The 26075-nt window shown below is 36.4% G+C and overlaps 1 protein-coding gene and 1 long non-coding RNA gene across 2 annotated transcripts in view; one reads left to right on the forward strand and one right to left on the reverse strand.

Moving 5' to 3' along the window:
* The first annotated feature begins 6753 nt into the window (after positions 1-6753).
* fam199x (family with sequence similarity 199, X-linked) overlaps positions 6754-26075 on the forward strand; it is a 39694-nt gene continuing 20372 nt past the window's right edge. Inside the window, exons 1-2 of the mRNA XM_084132655.1 lie at positions 6754-6886; positions 9279-9452. Of these exons, the coding sequence (XP_083988781.1) occupies positions 9286-9452 (167 nt within the window). The 5' untranslated portion in view covers positions 6754-6886; positions 9279-9285. The remainder of the gene's footprint in view (positions 6887-9278; positions 9453-26075) is intronic.
* Positions 20747-24330, reverse strand: LOC311095080. The gene is made up of 3 exons (XR_014608765.1): positions 21594-24330; positions 21365-21454; positions 20747-21173 (listed from the first exon to the last, which is right to left on the reverse strand). It is a non-coding gene; the product is annotated as an uncharacterized lncRNA (long non-coding RNA).

A 26075-nucleotide genomic window follows, 5' to 3' on the forward strand; every position in this document is an offset into this window, starting at 1 on the left:
CGTTTTGTGCAATGCAATGCAACAACATAAATGTTATCTCTTTAATGAACATAGGAAGGAGTTAGTTCTGGTGTGCAATGCAATGCGAAAAGTGCATTATCTATATGTTTATTCTTCAGTGCATTCTATCGTTGCCCAACCGAATGAGTTACTTAATTGTGTCCATTGTAAAGCAACAGCTAGTGCAATGATTTTCCTTCACTGCACATTAACCTTACTTATACATTCAGTCAACTGATGTTAACTATATATACATACTCTTCGACTCCTGATGTAACGTCAGCCATACAGAAGTCCATATTTGACCAAAGTAAAATATTTCTGGCCAAAGAGTCCTCGATTTCTATACATACTCATTGACTCCTGATGCAGCTGAATCAGCTATTCAGAGGTCCCCTTTTGAGCTACTGAACATATTTCTGGCAAAAGAGTCCTAAAAGATTAATAGGCTACTATACATTGCGATTGATATCTTCAGATGTTATATCATCCTGACAAAAGTCCATCGAAGCTTGACCGTTTGAACTTATTTCTGGTCAAAGTGTCCTCAAAATTTTTCAAACTATATAAAGTTAAAGACTCCTTTTGATGATAAATCAGCTATACAGAGGGCCCCTTTTGACCTCCTGAACATATTTCTGGCCAAAGAGTTCTTGAACTTGGGCTTTCTACACATACCCATAGACTCCTTCTGATGCTTCATAAGCCATATAGATGTCCATATCTGACCGTTTGAACTTATTTCTGGTCATATTGTCCTCAAAATTTTTCAAACCATATAAAGTTATAGACTCCTTCTGATGATAAAACAGCTATATCCCCTTTTGACCTACTGAACATATTTCTGGCCAAAGAGTCCAAAAAGATTAATAATATACATTCAGATTGATATCTTCGGATTGTTATATCATCCTGTCAAAAGTCCATATTTGACATACTGAATTTTTTTCTGGCCAGGGAGTACTCGAAACTTGAGCTTTTCATATATACTCGTTGACTCTTTCTGATCTTACGTCAGCCATACAGAAGTCCATATTTGACTAAAGGAACACATTTCTAGCCAAAGAGTTCTTGAACATTAACTTGCTATACATACAGATTGACTTCTTGTGATGTTTTATATATATATATATATATATATATATATAGATATATTAGCCACACTGTAAAAAAAAAAAAAATCAAAATTTTACAGAAAATAACTGTGATTTTTTTGATGTTCATTTTCTTTCATTTTAAATTGTACTCAAAACTGTAAAAAATTACTGTAAAATTACAAATAATATCTGTAAATTAAAAAAGTCAGCTGTTATTTTAGGTAGGCCTATTGTAACAAATTACAGAAACTCACAGTATTTATACAGAAAATGTACTGTATTTTTCATATAGTTTTTTTCTGTTTTCTTAATTTACATACAAATGTATGAAGAATTACAATATAAAAACTGTCAGCTACGGCTGCCAAACAAAAAACGTATAATTAAAGTAAAATAATCTAATTTAAAAAAAACACACACAAAAAAACACTGTTATTTCACAGGTATTTACTGAATTATTACAATCAAATACCTCCATTGTAAAAAAATCGTAAAAAAACGGTCAAATGACTGGCAGCTTTAGACAAAAAACTACGGCTTCCGAACAAAACTTAAAATTAAAGTAAAATATGCTCATTTAAATTCTAATTTAAATAAATTAATTCTTTTCACAAGATGTAAAATAAGTCTTTGATGTCCCCAGAGTATGTATGGTGAAATGAAGCTTTGTGAAGCACTGGGGCTTTCCCCCTCGACTGTCTCGTAAAATGGAAGCTTTTCAACACGTTTGCACACTAACGACATCTTGTGGCCAAAAGGTGGAAAAGCTGCCTTTCTGTCCCAGAAGAACGTTTTTTTTTTTTTCATTTAATAAATCACTTTGTGCACTGTAAACCACAAAGCAATACAATTAATCCTCATAATTCATGTGTTAGTGTTGATGTAGTTCTTATACAATGTATGAACAAACAATTGTATGAATTAATTTATGAAAAATAATAATAAATGGGACTAATTCACTTGTACAGAAACAGTTCTTATGAATCTGCTTTGATCTACAAATGCAGCCTTATTCATATAAACTTTAGCCTCAGTCCTAATCCTACGAGTTCAGGAAAGGCTCATGTAGGCATATATAATCAAAATAAAAGAAAATTATTGTGGAATGGTAAAGTGGGGGAGACTGGGGACAGTTGCAACATGGGGATGGTTGCAACATGTAATTTTTCTCCAATCAGAAACAAGCTAGAGTGATGACACTTATACTGTACATGCACAGTTAGACCCTCCCCCCACTAAGAAGACAGTAGACATATTCAACATCTGCTGCTGCATTTATTGAACAAAACTTGTTTTGGAGGTATGAAAGTAAATTTTTTCATGAGATATATTTTTTGTCATACTGTCCAGACATTTTGTATGAATTAATCAAAACTTACTTAGTTTGAATTATTGTTTTGTTGACTTCTAAGTGACATGGTTAGCATGTGTCAAAGTCAGTGTGTCTAGCAGGCATATGATGTCCTGTCATGGCTGATAGGGTTGGGGACAGTTGCAACAAGTTATAAATTGCATGTTTAATAAAGGTTTGTTGCATTGCAAATTGTTCAATTCTTCCTGTCTGACACTGAAATATGGAGAGATTGAATAGCAGTTGTAGCACCTGCACACTGAATCTATGTAGGCCTATGTTCTACACATAAACTCAATAACTGTTATTTGATAAGGCAAGGCAAGGCAAGTTTATTTATATAGCACATTTCATACACAATGGCAATTCAAAGTGCTTTACATAGAAGAAATTAAAATAATAAAAAGAAATAAGAATAATTAAAACAGTTTAGAAAAATAAAATAAAATACAGTACAATACAAACAGTCGGACGAACAGCGGCACAGTGCTCAATCAGTAAATGCATAGCTAAACAGATGTGTTTTGAGTCTGGATTTGAAAGTGACTATAGTAGGAGCACGTCTGATCTCCTCTGGAAGCTGGAGCAAAGCAAAGCAAAGCATCTTATTCTTGCAATATTTTTCAGATGATAGTATGCTGATTTAGTTATTGCTTTGACATAACTACTGAAACTAAGGTCTGACTCTATAGTGTCACACCAAGATTCCTGACTTGATGTTTAGTTGTTTGACCCCTAGAGTGAAGGTATGCGTTCACCTTGAGAACTTCATCTTTGTTTCCAAACGCAATGACTTCAGTTTTGTCTTTGTTTAACTGAAGAAAGTTTTGACACATCCAACTGTTGACTTCGTTAATGCATTGGCACAGGGAGTCAATGGGGCTATAGTCATTAGGTGATAGGGCTAAGTAGAGCTGTGTGTCGTCTGCATAGCTGTGGTAAGCAATTTGGTTCTTTCTCATTATTTGGCTCATTGGGAGCATATACAGGTTGAACAGGAGTGGCGCAAGAATTGAGCCTTGAGGGACTCCGCATGTCATGGATGTCCACTCAGACTTATGGTCTCCTATACTCACATAATAACCTCTCCCATCTAAGTATGACCTGAACCATTTTAGGACTATCCCAGAAAGCCCCACCCAGTTTTCCAGCCTGTCAAGAAGTATGTTGTGATCGACAGTGTCAAATGCAGCACTGAGGTCGAGTAGTACCAGCACTGATAATTTGCCTGTATCAGTATTTAAGCGTATATCGTTTATTATCTTTATGAGCGCTGTCTCTGTGCTATGGTGCGGTCGGAAACCAGATTGAAAATTGTCAAAGGATCCATTCAAGCTCAAGAATTTGTTCAGCTGATTGAAGACAACTTTTTCAATGATCTTGCCTATGAAAGGAAGATTTGAGATCGGTCTATATATGATAAATGATATCATATATATGATAAATATGACTAAATAAATATATTATAGGCTACAATAATATTATTGAAATAAATAATACTATAATATTATAGTAGGCCTAAAACAGTTAATATTTTCAGAATTATATGCTCATTGAGACAAAAAGCTAAAATTAATTAGAGAAATTTAAGGTATTTTTAACGTGTTGCAACCGTCCCTGGGTTGTGTTGCAACCGTCCCCTGGGTCGGGGTCAGTTGCAACATCTGACTTCTTCCATTCAAATAAATACTGTGAATGATATGTCATATATAATCATCTTTAAATGGTATGGATAATTAGCAGACAGATGCAAGTTTAATATATACAAATTTGGTTGGTCTAGTCCAAATAGTCTCTGAGTAACTGAGAGAAATGCAAAAAGTGTTGCAACTGTCCCCGGTCTCCCCTGCTTGTGAACTGGGTAGTGAAAGTGCTTGTGAACTGGGGAGCTGACATTTTATTTTGCGGGTAATTTAATAAATTAAAGTTTTTTATTAAGGAACAGGACTTGTTCAACAGTGTGAGGGCTAAGTCTATTTCTTTTTTTATTTACCACTACCGAAGGGCATGACACTCGAAACCTGTTCAAGGGGCTTGCGCTATTTTTGAATCTGAATACGAAGCAGTCACGTGACTGTGTGTGGAAACGAAGCTTCGGACGTCACAGATCATGTGGTTGTGGCAAAACGAATCAAGCTCCGATACACTGCTTCAATGTGTGATGTTTTGTTTTTTTGATACAAGCTTCGAAGCCTCTGTGCCGAACGTCACATCACTAATTTTCTGTATAATGACCAATGACTTCAGAATATCACAGCACATTATTGGCATGCAAAAATAACAACAAATGTTTTTAGACTTCAGGTGATATCTATAAATGAGGCCACTACATGAAAACTATAATCACTAAGAAGTGATCATCATCTGATCTAAATTTCACTCTAATTCCTACCACAGCAAATAAGTATCTGATACACAGTTAAAACAACCAGAGAAAAACTGATGTTAAAACCAAAGGGCCAAGAGCCCAACTAAAGCAAACACTGATCACCAAAATGGTGACATCAAACGTTATTATTTTCAATAAAACATCAACTTCTAAACCTCTGATAATTCTCAATAAGAACCTTAGTGTGAAAGAAATAAAGTCTGGATTGTAATAAGTGAAGATGCTGAGATCTTTAGAGATCTCATTTGTTAGTATTTAATGTTCTGTTGGGATTTAAAGTGTTTCTGTATTGTCTGTTTGTGGGTCATCATTGTATTGGAGAGTAGAGCCTGTGCTTCAGTCCAAGACGAGCAGAGAAACACTGATCTTATGCTGCATGTTGCCTTATTTAACCGTCAATAAAGGTGTAGTTGCTGATGCTTTACTTTAATTTTGCGTTCTTTCTTTGGCTGCCATAGTTGACAGTCATTGACCATTTTTTAATGACATTAATAATTTTATACCAAATCTCTTTTGCCTTTGGGAGGAAAAGGAAAAGAGAGGTAATGCTAATCTGATTTAAACCACTTTCACTTTAGAGAAAACAAAACAGAGATCTCTTTCAAACTTTCAAAGGAAAATAGTCTTATTGTTACTGCAGATGTCTTCCAAAAAATTAAGACCACAAATGAATATATTACTCAGTCTTGGTATCACAGTTAAGACAATGCACCTTGAACAGTACAGAGGAATGGCTTTTAACAATATAAAATATCTGCGTACAAGTGATATTGTACTTTCCAGTAAAATCATGACTGATGAAGTTCCTTTCTCCAACCATTATGTGTAACATCTGTATCCATCCAATAATAAAAGAACACAGATGAACACATGTTATTCCACAGAGAACAACTTTATGGGGAAAATTTGTGTCACTCTGTCAACATTTTGCATCTGCTCTCAGGACAGAGTATCCTCTTATTTAACGGTTCTGGGGCCTCATTTATAAAACTTTGCGTAGGATTTGCGTCAGAAGTGGCGTACGGATGAAACATAGGACGTGCGTACGCACAGAAATATTCGGATTTATAAAACCGTGCGCACGCACATCCTACGCAGTTTTCCCTTAATAAATCACAATCAATTCTAAATGTAGCGCAGCTTTTGCGGCTTCATGTCACGCCCATAGTTGCCCATAAATAGACCGTGAAACGCCCACAAGTTAATATTCATCGATTGCGAAATCATGGCAAACACAGAGGAAAACCAAGAAACGTAACTTCACTCACGCGCAAGCGTGAAGCGCATGATCAGCCATTGTGCGTCATTACGCATTGTGATGGCATCATGGCATTTTATTACCATCCATTTGATTGCATCTGACAAGCTACAGATGTGTTATGAGGATGAATTGCATAACATGCTAATATTATTGCAGAACATATTTATATCTTTTTGCAAATATGTGTTAAATTGCATTTCTGTTGTAATCTTCGTTTGATTTTGTTTGTTTTACACTGCAGATCGATCAAACGGGTGTTTGTGTAGGCTGTTAATTGTAAGACTTGCTTTGTGAAGTCTTCATGTTATTTATGAGAGGCAGTATTGCCATTTCTTTTACACAACGATCCTATGTGTTTCTTCCATCTGCCGACGGTGTCGCCATTTCTCATTTCACCCGTTTTTGTGCGTACGCCTGGGTCAGAGCTTGCGTGAAGGACCGCACATTTTCCCGTCAAGTTTGCTTTTTATAAATACCAATTATTGCGTAGAGAGCGGCGTACGCCGCCTTTTGTGCGTACGCAACGTTTATAAATGAGGCCCCTGGTCACATCCATCCAGATTTTAGGCTTGACGAATCACCCATGTGTAAGAAAAACGGCTCGTTGATCAGTACAGTAGGCTAGGGGGCGACAATGCTCCAAAGAGTGGATAGCCATTCATCAAGAAGAAGACATTAACATCAGAGGAAAACAATGACGTCAATTGAGTGACGTATCAAGCGGATGAGGATTGAGATCTGATGTTCGTGCTGGTCATATTGAACGCTTAAAACAGATAATACAGCAGGTATATGTAAAATATAAATATTAAAGTATTTAATTAATGTTTATTTTATTCCGAGTGCAGTTATCATGCAGGTTAGAGAGTTAAGGTTTTCGGTCATGAGTTTACGGAGGTGGAAGGATAATCGCTAATATTATGAGATCCTAGTTACTAAAATAATGAAGAAATCAATTAAATCTTGTTACTTATTCCCACTAAATGAACGACATAAGTTATTTATTCTTCAACTGTGATTTAATGTAGGCCTAACTGATGGTTATAGCTGCTGTGTAGCATGGTAACGTTAAGTTAGCTGGCCTGCTAGCAGAGCTCGGAGTATTTACAATATCACAATATCATTTAACTTAATTCAGACATGAGAGCATTTAATACACTGTTATGTTCACTATATTTTACAGCCTTAAATATCATGACCCTTTATCATCATATAAATGTTTTAATGGCATGGACTTTGTATTCTAAAATGTCCACTCTTATATGCTACCTTATACTTTTCTCTTGAATATTATTCAAAATAATTAATTTTCATTATTTATCATGTTTTTTTTTTTGTTTCTAACTGAATTCATTAGTATAGTATCATTTTATTGCTGAATGTGAGTTGTTAATTGTTTTGTCAAATAATTTAATATAATGATTTTATTGTGTAGCCTAAGCAAAGCCTGTGCTCCTTACAATTCTGATTACCTCTAGTGCAGGGGTGGTTATATGATTTCATTCTCAGTGGGGCTTTAAATTAGCCCTCAGTCAGAATCTGTAGCAAGAGACCATTACCTAAGTGGTGCATCTTTAAATCAACCCAACTATATTATTATACTAAGTCAAAAGTAGCCTACCGGTACTTAAATTGGTACTAAATCAATTCAATATTTTTTAAATTATACAATACCAGTCTTTTTGCCGTACAGTTCAAATCGGTACATGTAGGACACTTGTTTTACTAACAGAACATTGTCATCATATCAGTATTATTAACAAGTAGGCTATCACTATTAATTAGCTAAAAAAAAAAATATTGATGCAGGGCACTGTTTAATCGCTTTTTTTTTTATCACATTTTTTTATTTTATTTGCCCTGTCAAATCATTCACTGGCCTTGCTTAAATAAATAAAGTTATTGCTTTTGTTGTTTTCTACCTATGTAGTAACCTTACGATACCAACATTTTAGATGGCAGTGAAATTACACAATTCTCGATTCCAATTTACAATCACAGCAAAAACTCATACTAGCCTAACTAAAATAAAGTTCAAACATTAAAGACAAGTAAACATTGAATTATAAAATAAGGAATAAACTAATTTCAAGCAATAGCACAAATAAATACAAGAGAACAAAGATACAAATTAAACTCTTTATAGTAGGCCTTTGTGAAAACTGTTTTACTGTATGAAGTAAATATACAAAGATACAATTAAAGCTACAGAAGTTATTTAGTTAAGAGCAGTGAGTGATTATCAATTTTTATTTTGTTGTTTGGTTAACATTAATGAAACAGAAGGTATGTGATTCGGCTGTCGTTTAACACCTAATGATGTCGATTAAGACTGTTTACATGGATGCTTGTCAAAACAGGCTTTTTTACATAATAGGCCTTTATCTCACTTACATGTTCGAAAAGCGGAAGCTTCTAATAGCAGCGTAATTAATGGCTGTGCCCATAGCACAGGATTTATTAATGTAAAATTCAGCACAGATACTTTCTTCTAAAGACACCAACTACAGTTTACAATCATTAACTGAGTATTGTGAAACAAAGAAAAAGGGGTCTTAATATTCAGAGAATTTCTGACGCATATTTTTAACTTTAGTTAGTCTGTAATGTTGCTGTTTGAGCATAAAAACATGTGGTAAGCGGTGCCGATAACAACACACTAGGCCAGCTAACAATCACAGCATATTTTGTATTTTGGCTTCATTAGGCTTCATCGAAAATGAATAAAAACAACCAGGTTCAACCAGACTGGGGAGAGAGGAGCTGTAATAATGTAAAATGTGTGAAAAAAAAGTGTTTTTTGAACAATTAAGCATGATTACATATTCTAGTACTCACCCAAAAAATAAAAATAAATAAATCAATACTTCGTAAAATAGCAAATAGGACCCCTTTAAATAATGTTATATATAATTAAATATAATAAAGATAATAAAGTGTTTTAGTAAAATTAGAGTGTTGTCATGTCACCGGAAATAGTCGTCAACTGTTCTAATGTGTAGTTAGGGTTAAGTTTGTATGTGTCTGACAGTTCAATAAGCTTTAGCCTAAAGCTTAACTGACACAATGGCAGATAGCAACAAGGCTTCTCAGCGCAGCAATTTGATTGAATATTTAGGCTGTCATCATTTATTTGTTGTAAGGTCAATTCTGATGCTAGTATCTGTTCTTGTGATATAGCTTGCAGATGTCTGAGCATGTCTATGAGAAGTTCCTTGCTCCAGAAGAGCCATTTCCACTGCTTTCACAGGGAGGAAACTTCAGTGAAAATGCCACGTTGGACATTAGCGACTTTGGGTGTCAGTTGTCATCATGTCACCGAACAGACCCTTTACACCGCTTTCACAGCAGCAGGTAAGTGACTGGTGATTAGGTAGGAGTTTATTTGTAATGTTCAAGGGAATGCTAATATTTATATTCATATAAAGAGATAGTTCACCCAAAAGTGAAAATTCTGTAATTAACTTTAGTTAATCTTCGGAAAACAAATGAAGATTTTTTTTGATGAAATCTGAGAGCTTTCTGTACTCTCCATTGACAGCTACGCAACTACCAGTTTGAAGCTTCAAAAAGTTCATAAACAGATTGTAAAACTAATCCATATGAATTGAGTGGTTTGGTCCAAATTTTCTGAAGAGATTTGATTGCTTTATATGATGAACAGGTTTAATTTAATTCACATTTAAACATTGATTAGCAGACATAAACAGAAGCTCAATTGAACCTGCTTGACGCATAAGATATCCATATTTAAAACTTTATAAACTATAACTGGCTTCTGGTAATGGCCGTATACGAGTCTAGTTCTGGCAGAAGAGTGACCTCTGATCTACGTATGACGTACGAGTAGCGTAAGCTTAGGTGAGAGTAGATGCCTCCCGCGGTTCAAACAAATAGGGCTGGGCAACAAACTCAAGCTCCTCCTTTGGGCTGGGAGATAAAATGATAATGATAATTATTGCAATATAATTTTCCTTGATAAAACTATAAAAAGAGTTTGATAAATATAAATTTTCAATCTACAAATTTCCATCATTTACCATGAATTTACTGTAGTAACACTGACTGCACCATGGTAGTGTGGCAGAAATGTGGGATTTTCAAATTGAATTTTATTATATTATAATGTAGACATGTATTAAAGGATCAATATAATTACAAAATTTTTTTTTTTGATTAAGCTATAGTGTTTGTGCATTTATACTAAATGTATTTAGGCTACTGTTTTTCATACAAATACCATAGAAACCATATACATTTACATACCATATACCACATACCATACCATATACAGTTACATTTTACCATGGTATTGAGGTGCTATACAGTATGCGTGATTTATCTGTGGTGATCATGATCTAAATGTATGTTACTATTGAAGACCAATGGTTAATTTTAATAAACCTCAAACAGTCAGAAGGTTGTTTAAATTTTTACAGATGTTACTTTTTTAGGGGTGTAAATTGGACAGTTCAGCGCGATACGATATCGATTCTCTCAGTCAGCGATACGATATTTGGCAATACCTCTAAAAAATTCTGTGATATGATTAAATTCGATTCAAGGCTATATCGATTGATTTATCGATATTTAGATATTATGTGCCAAGTTTACACAACCAGTTATGTTTATTAACTCAAAAATGCAACCAAAATATTTTTTTTTAGCAAAAGCAGAAAACTCCAACAATCTTTTTTTGTTTTGTTTTGTTGGCAAAAGCAGATAACTCTACATTTCATGATTCAGAGTTAAACACAACCAAGTAATTGCTATGATAGGCTACATAATAAAACACTCGGTTAATCTTTGTAACATTAATCTCCTCATCTGACATAGACGCCTGACAAACTTTGTTGTTGTGATAACACGCAATACAGCAATCTTTTCCCTCACCACTAACGTGCAGTTTCCGTAAAAAAATGTTCAGCTTTTATTTTCCTTTTACGCCCCAAAGAAGATTTCACGGGTTCATCAAGTTCATTGAAATTATCCATCCTCGATCACTTTGTCAGCTTTGACGAAACTCCTCTCAGCTAGCTTGTCTTTTCAAAGTGACTAGCAGTCTTGTCATCTGACCTGAATACTGCGCGCTGATTCGCTAAAACTGACTTATTGGGTGGTGTTCACAAACAACAAGGTTGCTTGTCGGTTTCTGCTGTAAAACATGAACTCCCGATGCCTTGATGGTGGACAATACTGGCTTTTGTGACAAAACGTGTTTAGGGTTCAGTCAATCTTGTCAGTCATTTTTTCAGCTGAGAAATGTGAGGATGTGGAGTGTCAAAATATACACTGTAAAAAATAAAATCTTAAAAAAACAGTCAATGACTGTCAGCTATGGCTGCCAAACAAAAACCGTAAAAATAAAGTAAAATATCCTAATTTAAATGAAGTGCAAAAAACTTTTACAGAAATTTTCCTTAAATGTTTTACAGAAAAACACTGTTATTTTACAGCTATTTCCTGAATTATTACGATCAAACACCTTCATTGTAAAAGAATACCATAAAAAAAAAACAGTCAAATGACTGTCAGCAATGGCTGCCATACAAAAACCGTAAAATTAATGTAAAATATCCTAATTTAAATAAGTGCAAAATACTTTTACAGAAATCTTCATTAATTCATTTTTAACAGAAACACGGTTATTTCACATTTCTTTTCTGAATTTCTTACTGAAACACATGCAGTTAATTACAGTTTGTTTTTCAGTTGATTTAATTTAGGATGTTTTACAGTTTTTTGGGGGGCTGACAGTCATTTGACCATTTTATCATTTAATTGTTTTGTTACTGTTTAATTACAGATTATATTTATAATTTTACATACATTTTTATGTAATTTAAGAAAACAGAAAAAGTACTGTAAGAAAAATACAATCAATTTTCTGTATAAAAAAATGTGAATTACTGGAATTTGTCATGAATGTCACAATACCTAAAATAACAGCTGAATTTTTATTTTACAGATATTATTTGTAATTTTACAGTGTTTTGAGTACAATTTAAAATTAAAGAAAATGATCGTCAAAAAATCACAGTTATTTTCTGTAAAATTAGGATTTTTTTTTACAGTGTATAGATACCATATATCAGTATTTTATGTGTGGCATTGAATGTTGTAGTAACGCTAGTTACGTATGTAACTGGTTCTGTGAATTTTGGATGACCACCAGAGGTGGTGCTAAGCACTTGTGGATAATCACTGTGCCAGCTAGATACGAGAAAAATATAACAACAAAGTCACGTCATGACGCAGACCGAGACGCAAGGATATAAACCACAGCGGCTCGGTGCCCAGCCCTGGAATGCTTTCTTGCGCATTCCGAATAACAGGGAACTCTGGCGGTCAACCAGAATTCACAGAACCACAGTTACATACGTAACTAGCGTTCTGTTTCATTCCTCCTGACTGCCAGAGATGGTGCTAAACACTAGTGGATGATTCATATCAACATAGTCATGAGGAAAGCCACCCACCTGCAAACATCAGGTTTGCTCCAGAAGGACTGCAGAGCTCACATCATGGGAAGCAGCCACGTTAACCTTGTAGAACCACGCGAAGGTACATGGAGAAGACCAGGTAGCAGCTTCGCAGACATCTGCCAAGGAAACTGCCTCTAAATTGTCCCAAGATGAAGAGACGGCCCTAGTAGAGTGACAAGTAACACCCACTGGTAAGGGTGTAGGAGAATTGTTATACGCCAGCTTTATCACCTCGACAATCCAGCATGATAGTCTCTGTTTGGATAAAGGTGCACTTTTGTTTACCTCATTGTAACAAACAAATAACTGACCCGTCTGTCTGAAAGAAGTGGTAGACTTAACATAGCACTTTAAAGCTCATACTGGACACCGAAGATGAGGCCTCCCCCTATCTGTATCTGAGTGAGTGAAAGGTGGTTAGTGTTCATTACTGCTGGTTTACAGTCCATTAACTGTGAACCGTACCCAATGACCAAAACCAGAGCTGAAGGCGAGTTGGATCTGGGTGCCAAACACAGCCGTGCATCTGAGACAGGAGGTCCCGTCTGATGGGAAGCTGCCATGGTTCTCCCTGTAACAGGCTCAGAAGGAGAGGAAACTTAGCTGGCCATCGGGGTGCAACTAAAAGCACTCTGTGCTTGTATAGGAATATTCTGTGTAATGTTTCCCACAGAAGTGGTAGTTAAAGTAATGCATACAACAGGCAACTCAGCCACTCATGGGCAGCAGATCCCTAGACAGAGCATCTGTCACTTGATTGTCGGGTCCCGGGAGATGAACTGCCCTTGACAAAGCCAGCTGTCCCTGAGACTATTTAAGGATCTTGCGAGTTAGCTCTAAAGAAGCAAGAAACCTGTTGCCACCCTGATGGTTCAAATGAAAGATCATTGACATGTTATCGGACCAGACAAGCACTTGACGACCCATCATATTTGGTAAGAAGCATTGTAGAGCTAAGTACACTGCCTTCATTTCCATGTCACCAATTCCCCTCAGGTTCCATGTTGCCCACCCATCCTGTTAGTGAAGCATCGGTCTTAATCACTTCTTGATGGGAGGACACCACCCCTAGTGGCACTCCAGCTTTCAGAAATGTTACCCGTTTCCAGGGTTTCAGTGCACAGACAGAAACGTTATGCAGGAGAAACGACAACCATGCAATGACGATGTCTGAAGAGGCCTGAGGTGAAGCAAGCCTAAGGGGATCAGAGATGTGGCGGCAGCTAACATCCCCATTAGTTGCAGAAGGACACCATAAGGAATTTTTGTCCCCAAGCGGAAATGAGTCAGTAACTGACAAATATTGTTGCCGAGCATAAGACAGTGTGGCAGACAATTCTGGGACCAAACGACTCACAGTAAGGCCCAGCCTCTGAATATGCTCCAGCACAATCTTGGTGTTTTCTAGAGCATGTCGTCTTGTTGGGGCACAAAGCAGCCACTTGTCTAAGTAGGGCAGAATCCTCATGCCTTTAGACCAAAGAGGAGACAGGGCTGCACTCATGCATCTTGTAAAAACACAAGGAGCCAGAGATGGACTGAATGGTAGGACTCTGAACTGATAGGCTTGATACTGTAAGCAGAATCTTAGGAACTTCCTGTGGTGGGGAGCAATGGGAACAATAGTTGTCGTGTAGTTTCTGACAACTTCACTCTCTTTTCCAATACCTCAGGAACATTGGGGCCAAAAAGATTGCAAGAGTGCTGGCTGTTTTTGACCTCTTTCTAGGCACATTGGGACCTGTAAGTGCACTGGAGAATTCTTTCACAAAGTCCTTACATGGTGGCATTTCAAACACTTTACTATCAGCAGCTTGTCTGAAGAACACATTGGTTTGAACAGGCTGGACAGGCGATTTGTCAAGACCAAAACGAGCCACCGCCATCTGCAGAACAGATAAAATATCATCTGGAGAAGATGGGTCTGCGCTTGATGAATGCACTGCTCGAACCACCTGCAGCAGATAGGCTGGAGAAAACATCATGTGGGAGGGTGGGTTGCATGGCAGGTTCCACCAATTCTGCATCAAGAAAATGTAGTCATGGAGAGAGCATATAAATCTATAGCATGTGGGGGTTGGAAATCTCGTCCACGTGTGTGTGTGTATTTGCGGCTGACGCTGGGGGTTGTATAGACTGAAGAAGACGTTTCATCTCTGCCATTTCTGAAGAGAGAGTTGCCACAGTCTTCAATAGCAAATGTTCTGAAGTTTCTGTCTGTGGTTTTTTTCTTGCTTGGCGGAGTGCCAGCAGCTGCCGACGGGCAATGCATTTGAGAGCACCATGGCTGTTTTGTGAGACTAAAGTGAGTCTAACTCAGCAAGGTGAAGCTGGCTCTCTGACAACGGTAGTATACTACAATGCAAACACGGATCAGTCAGAGCCTCCTTCAGGTGTTGAATCCCTAAACATGATGGGCATCGATCATGTCCGTCGTCGGGAAGAAGCATATTCGGACACAATTTGTAACTTGAAATAGAGATTAGAGAGCTATGATCCTTGACTGTCAACAACAGGTCCTCGGTTCGCACCATAGGCACACAAAACTGTGATAACACCCACTCAGAAAGATCAGGCGTCGATTAAAATCTTCAGATAGAACTGAAAGATTTATAACATGAAACACACTAACATGGGAAAATCAAATCTGCCCATGTTCTGCCAAATAGAACCCCGTGGCATACAATAACTTGCATGACAGCAAATATATAAAATATCTTAGACTTCATCATATATATATATATATATATATATATATATATATATATATACAGACCCTTTCCAAAAAATTTGAATATCATGGAAAAGTTTATTTATTTCCATAATTCCATTCAAAACGTTAAACTTCCATAGATTATAGATTCAGGGCCCACAACTTAAACGATTTCAAGTATTTAGTTGTTTATTTGTACATAATTTGGGCTTCCAGCTCATAAAACCCACGAAAACAGGATTTCAAAAAATTTGAATATTACATGAAATCACACAGTAATTACACAGTGATACCATGGTCATTGAACCAGGTTTTGGTTCTTTTGGCAGTGTGGGCAGGTGCAAATCCTGCTGGAAAATGAAGTCAGCATCTCCATAAAGCTTGTCTGCTGAAGGAAGCATGAAGTGCTCTGAAAATGTCCTGGTAGACGGCTGCGTTGAGTTGACAGCACAGTGGACCAACACCAGCCGATGACATGGCTCCCCAAACCAACACAGACTGTGAAAACTTCACACTGGACTTCAAGCATCTTGGATTGTGCGCCTCTCCATTCTTCCTCCAGACTCTGGGACCTTGGTTTCCAAATGAGATGCAAAATTTGCTCTCATCAGAAAAGAGGACTTTGGTCCACTGTGCTTTATTAAATCCAAAGTCAAGGCAGCCGTCTACCAGGACATTTTCAGAGCACTTCATGCTTCCTTCATTTTCCAGGATTTGCACCTGCCCACACTGCCAAAAGAACCAAAACCTGTTTCATTGACCATGGTATTACTGTGTAATTACTGTGTGATTTCATGTAATATTCAAATTTTTTGAAATCCTGTTTTCGTGGGTTTTATGAGCTGGAAGCCCAAATTATGTACAAATAAACAACTAAATACTTGAAATTGTTTAAGTTGTGGGCCCTGAATCTATAATCTATGGAAGTTTAACGTTTTGAATGGAATTATGGAAATAAATAAACTTTTCCATGATATTCTAATTTTTTGGAAAGGGTCTGTATATACACAGGGTTAATAAGCCTTAAACTCCAACAATCGTTTGGAAACAGGGTGTTTTAACAACACAAACATTTCCATTTGAATGAAGCACCCATAGATTACAGCTTCATTTCAAGGGTGCAGATTTCTTCAAAATGAATCGGATTCAGTTACCGCCTGGAGTGTAAAGTCTAATGTGATTTGTTGTAGCGAGAACGTGCTACGATTGGTCAGCTCAATGTGGCCATTATCTGATTGGCTTGAGTAAACGGTGGGTGGAGTCTACTTATTTGTGGATTAATCTGCACGTTGATGCTAGAAGTGTTTCAAAATCTACAGTTGCGTGAGGGGATTTACAAATGCACAAGAAGCAATTCACAAATGTGTGCAGCGATTTACAAATGCACAGAAAGCAGTTCACAAATAAATGCCAGGCAGCGTTGTGTTGGTGACATAAAACACATTTGTAAATATCTTTTTTTATTTGCAAATCTCACTTTATTTATTTATGAGTTTTATAATTTTTTTGTGAAACTCTTTACATTTATTTGTGGATCTTAATCTATTTATTTGTGAATTTGATATATTTTTGTGTATCTCTTTACATTTGTTTGTGAATCTCAATCTATTTATTTGGAATAATGCAACAATTCTAACCCCATAATGCCCCCCCCCGCCTTTTTGTAAATTTTAAAGATAAATTCATTAATCTGGTGCACTTTGAGTCACCCGAATCCGCTGTTAATAATAAATAATCCACCCGCCAACCGCCCAAACCTATAATATTCTTTGATTTAGATATCTGCATCTGATCATCACATTACAATTATTCAAATTCTCAGTGTTAAGCATGATAATATTGTAACATACCACACTAAAGTAGGCTTAATTTTATTTAAAATGAACATTTATTTAAATTAAAAGTTCTTCTTTTGGCAAAATTACATTTCCTTAATAGCCTAAACAGAGGCTTTACTCCCTCCAAACTTAAATTGTCAATGTTTAATTACATCACTGTTGGAAAACACTCTTATCAGAATAAATTGTTTTACCTTTATAAAGGGCATTTTTCCCCCCTAATTTTATGCTTCATCTTTCATTTCAGATTCTTCAATTTGATCAATACATTCAATTACAATAATAAGACACTTGGCTGTTACCAATCAAATTAAATTATTTACATTGAAAAATGACAACTGTATTAAATAAGATTATGAGAGTGTTTTAAATATTTTTTGAATATACAAATAAGGAATGTTGAAAAGAATGATACTTTAAAACTAAACCGCCAGAAGGTGGCGGCAGGCGACCGTCTTAATGAGTGAGTCATTGAGTCATTCATTCAAAGGATTCGTTCAAATGGTTGATTTATTCAGTATGTTTAACGTTAATGCAAAAACTGCTTTATGTGCAGTATATATGTTTGCATACAATTTGCTATTTGAGTGTTTATTATATCAAAAAATAAATGGTAACTGAATTTAGGCTCATAGTTTTGGCTCTGTTGTTAACCTTTAATATTATAGTAATGTGCAAGTAATGGCTCTCTATATAATTTACAGCATTAGGAGAGAGAGAGAAAAAAATCCTTAAGAAACTTTTAATTATAACTTAATTAATTTAAAGACAGAGACATAATTTGTTCAGTAAACCTCTGTTCAATAAAAAAAAGCAATTTTATGTTTAGTTTTCTCCCCCCTGCTGTACCGAACCGTGAAGTCAAAACGGGTACGCACCGAACCGTGAAGAATCAAAGTCACGAATCAAAGTCACTTAAATGTTTGATCTTGCTACATGCTTTTGAACTGTTAGTACTATAGTAAGAAAGTTGTTCTTCTTGGCCAGGAGAATACACTTAAGAATTGTCGTAATATTCGACTGTATTCACTTAAGAATACAGTCGGTTTAGTGGACGAACAGATGAGTCGATTTGTAAATTAATTCTGCTTATATTTCTCTTTTAAGCTGATCTAAATATTTTTAATTAATTATAACCTATTATGATAAATCAAATATATATATTTCCCTTTTGAGCTAATTTGCTACAGGATCTGCATTGGCCAATCGTAATGATGACAAAAAATCGGTAGTGAGTATCGGCTGTAAAAATCCAGATCAGAGCATCCTTAGAGTTGTTATTAGTCCAGTGGTCCTGTATCTCTTTTCTCTCCTTCTCATCTCATTAACCCTCTGGAGTCTGAGGGGTTTTCTGGGCCCTGGAGGTGTTCTGACATGCTCTGACATTTGTTTGTTTTTTTCAGTTATTTATAAACATGTTAATGGCAAAGGTGTAAATTCACTCTATAAAGCACAAACAGGGCTACCATCATATCTGATCAACATGCTTGTAAATCTTTGTGTTTTTAAGAGAATGTTTATGCGTGGTTATTTGAAAAAATAAAAATGAAAGTTGCTGAAATAAGACCACAAAACATATAGTAAATATGTGTCCACAAGACTTTTGACTAATGTATGTTGTCGCTTTGAGTTCTGGCTTCAAAATGATGTGCAGGGTTCGTACGGGTGCTTGAAATTTTTGAAAGTGCTTGAATTTTGATGTTGTGTTTTCAAGGTTTGAAAAGTGCTTGAATTTTGGATAAAATGCTTGAAAATGCTTGAATTTGTAACTGTATTTCTTTCACAAGAAATATCTTTCTGACGAAATAGTTCTTTATTAAATGGAGAAAAAAAATGTAGCCCTTCAGAATCAGATACAGATTGATTTGCGTTAACGCTGGCCAGAGCAAAAGTAGGCGGAGTTTTCATTTTGATTTCCGCGGTTGTTTGGATGCACCGTTTTTATTGGCCATGCAGTAGCAACAGTTGAACTATTTTTAACTTTGACCGCGGCGTGCGTGCGAGCTCGCTGAGCTCCGCTTTGGATCGAGTCGCGCGGCGCAAGCCATTGAAATATATCGGTTTCATTTCATAGCGCAGCGCGGTCCGCGTCCTATCTGAAAGGGCCATTAGTGACTGAGAGTACTTGGTGTGATAATGTAATGTAAGTATTGCATGTCCGTTATGTCACGTTCATTTGTGGAATATGCAGTGAACATTGCCAAAATTACAGAACTGTAACGTGCAAATTAACATGCAAACGTTAGCCCAGTGCATAACAACAGTCGTTGATTGCTGAACTGAAATCAGTCAGTGTTATAAGTATTATACTGTTACTGTAAGGTTTAGGATGGCCCTATGCAATATTTACACTGCTCTATTACAGTAAATGTATTAGCTATGTTATGTCTTGGCCCAAGACATCTTGGCAATGAAATACATTTATCAGGCAGGTGCCTGTGCACTCAGATATTGTTCAAACCTTGTCTATCAATAATGTGTCCCAAAACGGGAAGCCCTGTCAAATATTTCTGTTCAAATATTAAGTCTTCATATTTGAAATTAATTCTGTTTTACAGCCTATAAATCACATTATCTGATAAGCAATATTTGGACATTAATATAATGAAAAGTATATTATTCATATGCTTTAGGCTATATACTTAGTGATACATTTTGAAGAATAAAACTTATGATTGGCTTAAATATTATGGCTGCACAATATATCGAAATATTGCAAATGTATATATTACAATATGCATAATTGCATATCGCCACGGCAACTGGGGTCATGAACAAAAGACAAAGAAAATCACTCACTGCTTTTGGCTGAATAGGCTAACTTTTGTAGCTTTAATAAGAATCAGTATATTTAATTCATGCAGTGAAAACTAAGCAGTGTTTATTTTTACATTTGATTAATCAGTTTCTGTTGTTAAATAAACCTAATGTAGGATAACCTGAACCCCTAAACCCCAGTGATGTTAAAATAACACTTCTTATGCTACAGTAAAACACTGATGTTCACTGTCAGAAGTTGTAGGGATATTTTCTTATCACAAAAAGAATGTGAAACACGTATGTGTAGGTTATATCATTTTAAAGATAATTTAAGTTAATTTGACACACTTTAAGCATTATCGTATCGCATATTGAATATCGCATTATTTAATGAGTTATCGCATATCTAATTTTTCTTCAATATCGTGCAGCCCTCTGCTATTATGAAACATTTGGCTGTTTATCTCTTTTGATGTGATAAAAACACTAAATAATAATTGTAACTATGTATTGGTATGTAATTTACGGTAGTGTAAGGTGCTGGGAAAAGCTTTAAAATGGACCTGGAAAGTGCTTGAAAAGTGCTTGAATTTGACCTTGGAAAAAGTGTACGAACCCTGGATGTGAAAATCATCCTGCCTAATCGTTCTCATAAAACAGTACATTGATTTAAACCTTGTAAAACAGTTTTTTTTGTCAGAAGAGGTTTATGCATGGGAGGGGTAATGGCCCATCAATATTAATGAGATTCAGACCAGGGGTGTGACATACACTCCCCCAGTGGCTAATGGGCCATCAAGTGCCTGAACAAAGAACAGGAGATTCAAAGGTTTTGTTTTTCAATCTGTTTTATTGTAATTCCTCTTTGTGGAGGAACTAAATGTTCTAAATTTGCAGGTATCTCACAGTAAATGCCTATGCCCCGTTGAATTAGTTGCATCACGTGGGCAATCCTTCCTGTTGTCCCTGTAAGTCCCACATGCACCAAACAGGTCTTTGAGGAGCTTTGGGCTTGTGTAGAAATTGTCCTTGTACACATGGTACCCAGAGCCTAAAACTTTACAGTCCAAAAGAGATGTTACAGCATCATGTGACAGTCCATGGCCTGTGGGGAAGTTGTTCTTTCCTGTGTACACAGAAAAGTCATATCAATGTCATATCAACCATATCAATGTCAGTCTCTGTTTTCCATGACAGAGTAGACTGCTTGTTGCTTGTCTGAATGTTTGTCTTGGCCCTCTTTGCAACAGGTGTCTGATGATCACCATCACCTTTATAGCTGTAAAACAAACAAACAACTGTGAGCATGTTTATTACACAAAATATAACAACTGCATTTCAATCATTAAAAGTAACATTGGCCAAATGCAAAGCCATACAGACACATAATGTTTGTATGGACTATGTAAAACCAGAATATGTAAACAGAATTATACTAATATCTGAAAGAAAGGGAATAAGTGTACTTACTTTTCAGTTGTTCTCAAAACTGAACGACACCTGCCGCGTGCCCTCCCAGTGCGAGTTGCAGGTGAGGCTGAGGGTGATGCTACCACATTCCTATAAAAATAATAATATTAATATTAATAAAGGTTGAACAAAGTACTAAGTACACATGCATAACTGATGGAAAGTCAGCATGTTGATAAAACAACATCAGGTCTAACATCTGTAAAATAGTGGGTAAATATGTACTTACTCTTTCTGATTTCTGTCTATGTTGCTGCGTGCCCTCTTAGTGCGAGTTGCAGAACCTACATCATTCCTTTCAAAAAAAAGTTGAAAACTATTATTATTATATATTTTAGAGTACTATTCCAGCACATGCACAACTGATGGACATTAGCATGCTGATAAGATAACACAAAGAAAAAATATGTAACATTATCAAACAACCTCCAAAAATAAAGTCATACAGGCTCATTATTGTAAAAAAAACAAATTGAACGAACATGGGTAAATATGTACTTACTCTTTCCGATGTTCGACTGTGTTGCTGCGCGCCCTCCGAGTTGCAGATGAAGGTGATGCAGCTATTCCTTTTTTTTAAAAAGTTGAAAACTATTATAACATAAATATTTCAAAGTAGGCTATATTACCATTAGACTATATGAATAACTGATGCGAATAATTGTAGACACGTGCTGTAGGCATATATTGCGTGTCAATGGGCCATTACGGAGATAGCACAACGCAAACATTAACACATTTGCAATTCATCAGCTGGGCATATTTACACATTTCAGCAGATCAGCACATACACACATTTGCAATAGATATTTGCAAGCACTCTTCGTTGATGATAATGAGGCAGCATAAACACTAGTCAAAATATAATCTAAACATACATAATATTTTCTAAATTAATTTCAAAATTCTAACTTTCATACAGGCCATGATCTAATATCATGCGTAATCGCGAGACAAATGGAGTGGGCAGACAAGATTTTGACCATTTCATTAGGTTTATTTTTTGTATAAAGCCTTTTTTTAAAGTGAATTTCGTTTTGTATTAATTGTATCTTAATTTTAATCATTGTTTCATCAACAAATTGCCTGTATTTAATACATAAGAATTAAAAATAGCAGGCAATAGAGCTCCGTGTCGGCATGTGAACTGGAGCTCATCTCATAAATGAACCCAAACTCATAAGCTTTGCCTAAAATACCAGAGAAATATATAGAAAGCTCGAAATGTGTTATTTTAAACAAAACTATTAAAAACGAAAGAAAACAGACTGCATGAAGCCTCTCTCCTACTTTATACAGCATAGCCTACCATTTAAATATAAATTACTCTGAATGACAAGTATGGAAATGGTCCAACCAGTAAAATATGTAGCCTACGTTTATATAAAATAGCTTGTCAACTTATGCAAGTAAATTTAAAAAGACTTACTCATCCGAAATATTATCCACGGCTGGATCAAGTCGCTCTTTAAAATACAAACGTTCGTCGTCAAGAGTCCCGCTGTCATCTTCCAACGGCGCAGGAAAGTGAATGAATGAAACTTGCTGGTTTGAAGGCATTTCAGGGGGCGTTTACCTTATTTTGCATAGATCACCTCAGCACATTATCTTATGAATAACGCGCTCTGCGAGTGGGTGTGAACTCATTACAGTTAATCAGATGAGACGGGAGAAACTGTACTTCTCTTTAGTTTCATACAGATTACATTGCAGGAGAATATTTGTTTTGAATGTGAATTGTTTTATTTAAAAGTAGAAATTTAAAGCTTTCTTTAGACGCATGTTTCATGGTTGTGTGATAAGTATTAGCTGAGGTTCAGTTCATTTTCCAGACTTGTTTCAGAAAGATTTTTGCGGAGACAGAGTGAGCTGAAAGCGCACCCTGTTTATTTTATTTATTTAAAAATAAAAACAAGGTTTTGATGTTAATGTGAGTGTACACAAAAAAAGAAGACCCTCTATAGTTTATAATCATGTATTTATTTTATTTATATGACCATAAATGACGGATATTTTTAAGTTTATGTTGCTGCTATGTGAAAAAAATCCAGCAAAACGCGCGGGTGCGTTTGCCGACCTCAGAGGGTTAATGCGCCAGTGGGTGGGGCCCAAAGATGAGATAATGTAGAAGTAGGCGTTGATTCTGCAGAGGCGGTCTTTCATTGCACAATTACGTCATAATGTGACAAAATCCTAAATGAGTTGTTTTCGGAGATTGGTTTCAATAAAAGTTGTTTTTGCACTACCGAGGAAGTTTTGAGTTCTGAAACTTACAAGATGTTTTAATTGTACAATGATATCTTCAGGGATTAAAGTTCTCCGATTAAAATTAAGATACAATTTATACAAAACAAAAATAAAGAATTAAAGAAAGGCTTTATAAAAAACAAAACTTAATGAAGTGGTCAAAATCATGTCTGACCCACTCCATATGTCTCCTGATATATTGTGCATCTAATGATCCTATCTTACTCATGCCTAGGGCCGTACCCACCATTGAGGTCCCCGAAGTCAAAGTGCATATATTAGCCTGATGTTAACTCTACTTTGGTGCTGCAATGATATTGCATATCGCCACGAGAACCGACTTCATCTGAGCTGCTTTAGGGGCCGTTTACATGTTTGCACTCTCATGTTCATTATTATAAACTCAAATCAAAGTAGGCTTTATGGCTTTATGTTCACAGAAGGTGCGAGCCGAGCGCGAATTCAAGCGCAGCACTTCACGACACGCTTTCAGTTAACGGTCATATAGTGCGAGTCTGTCCTTCGAGATGTAAGTAGCTAAACCAAACAACTGTAAAAGTATTAAACGAGTAACAGAAACAATCAGTTTGCAAAGACTGTATCAATCAAAGCTCAGCTTTGGGAAGATAAGATATATGGGTAAAGATTAGGAGACTGTGAGAAGAAAAAAGAGAGAATGTGATGGAGATGAGAGAGGAAGAGCAGGTATTGCATACTGTGCCCATGAGATTAACATTATTACAATGTATTCATATTTAACCCTTGTGCATTGTTTAAATTTACTACCTTTCGTTATGTTAGTGGCTGAAAACAGCCACTACTTTAAACTGCTGTAAAAATGTATCAGATAAATATTTTTTTCAATTTTTTTTGCATAAATCTATTAATCAACCTCAGTCCTGCTCAAAAATACTAAATGTTTAAAAAAAATTCAGGATTTTAACTCTTTAATTGCCAAATTCGTAAATGATGTCACTGATTTGGGGGAAAAAAAACACAAAATGACTAATTTTCAATATAAAATGTGATTGTGGACTGGATTTTTTTTTACCTTTTATCACAGTCTTGGACATGTCAAAGATTAGAAACAACATTGGTTTTGATGCATTGTTAGTTTTTGTGCAGCATCAGATTTTAACTTTTTCTCCCTCATTTACTGTTCGTGGCTGTTTTTGCCCCATTGACTTCCATTATAACCACATTTTTTGATTGCAAAGCCATGACACCATATAATCATGCATTTTTGATTGTTGGTGGTTTTCCCTGTTGGGAAGAGGTAAAATTTGTAATTTTTACTGTTGATAACTAGGTGGAACCATTAACCCTTTAGATAGGCCTGTGCAAAAAAAAGCTTAGTTTCTGGCTTTTACATGGAGTATTATGGAGTTTATATGGAGTATAAAAGCATAATAAAGTGTGTGTGTGTGTGTGTGTGTGTGTGTGTGTGTGTGTGTGTGTGTGTGTGTGTGTGTGTGTGTGTGTGTGTGAACTCACCTTGATGCGTCTGAGAAAATCAAAATATGCACCTCAGCTCTCAGAACTACATGGAGTAAACAAAAACAAAGTAAGTGTATTTATGCATCTGCTGCCTTTTGATGGTGAGAAATGCAGACTAAACAAAAACAAAGCAAGTGGATTTAAACGCGTGCATGCAAGCCTGCTGCTCATTTGATGGTGAGAAGAGCAGCAAGCAACATGAGAAAGGGCTTGACTTGTAGTGAAGTTTTAGAGATGATTATGCATCCTGACCCTTCCAGCGAGCTGCATGATGTATCGTCTTCCCCCTCTGACACCACAGACTCAGGAGAGTCAGATCCTGATTTGGATGTGGCACCCTCAGCTTCCACTGAAGGCAAGGAGGATTCGGAGGATCCTGGATCTGGGTGGATTGGGAGAAACGGCGAAGTGTGGTTTTCCACTAACGCGGAGACAACTCCCTTTCTTCAGCCTGCCTGAGGCGTGACTCCAGGGCCGACGCGCTATGCCATCGCAAAGGTCCAGAACATGGATTCCGTGTTCAATCTGTTTTTTATGGAGGAGATGATTGACCTCATTGTCAGCATGACTTGCGTCAACACATACATGTTTGTACAGTCATACAAACATGTATGACTATGCTTTTTGATGGCATAGCGCGTCGGCCCTGGAGTCACGCCTCTGGCAGGCTGAAGAAAGGGAGTTGTCTCCGCGTTAGTGGAAAACCACACTTCGCCGTTTCTCCCAATCTACCCAGATCCAGGATCCTCCGAATCCTCCTCGCCTTCAGTGGAAGCTAGAGAGGATGATGAGGGTGCCACATCCAAATCACGATCTGACTCTCCTGAGTCTGTGGTGTCAGAGGGAGAAGACGATACTTCCTGCAGCTCGCTGGAGGGGTCAGGCTGCATAATCATCTCTAAAACTTCACTACAAGTCAAGCCCTTTCTCATGTTGCTTGCTGCTCTTCTCACCATCAAATGACCAG

Source organism: Abramis brama (genome assembly GCF_963993115.1).
Source record: "Abramis brama genome assembly, chromosome: 13".
In the NCBI taxonomy this organism is placed as follows: Eukaryota; Metazoa; Chordata; class Actinopteri; order Cypriniformes; family Leuciscidae; genus Abramis; species Abramis brama.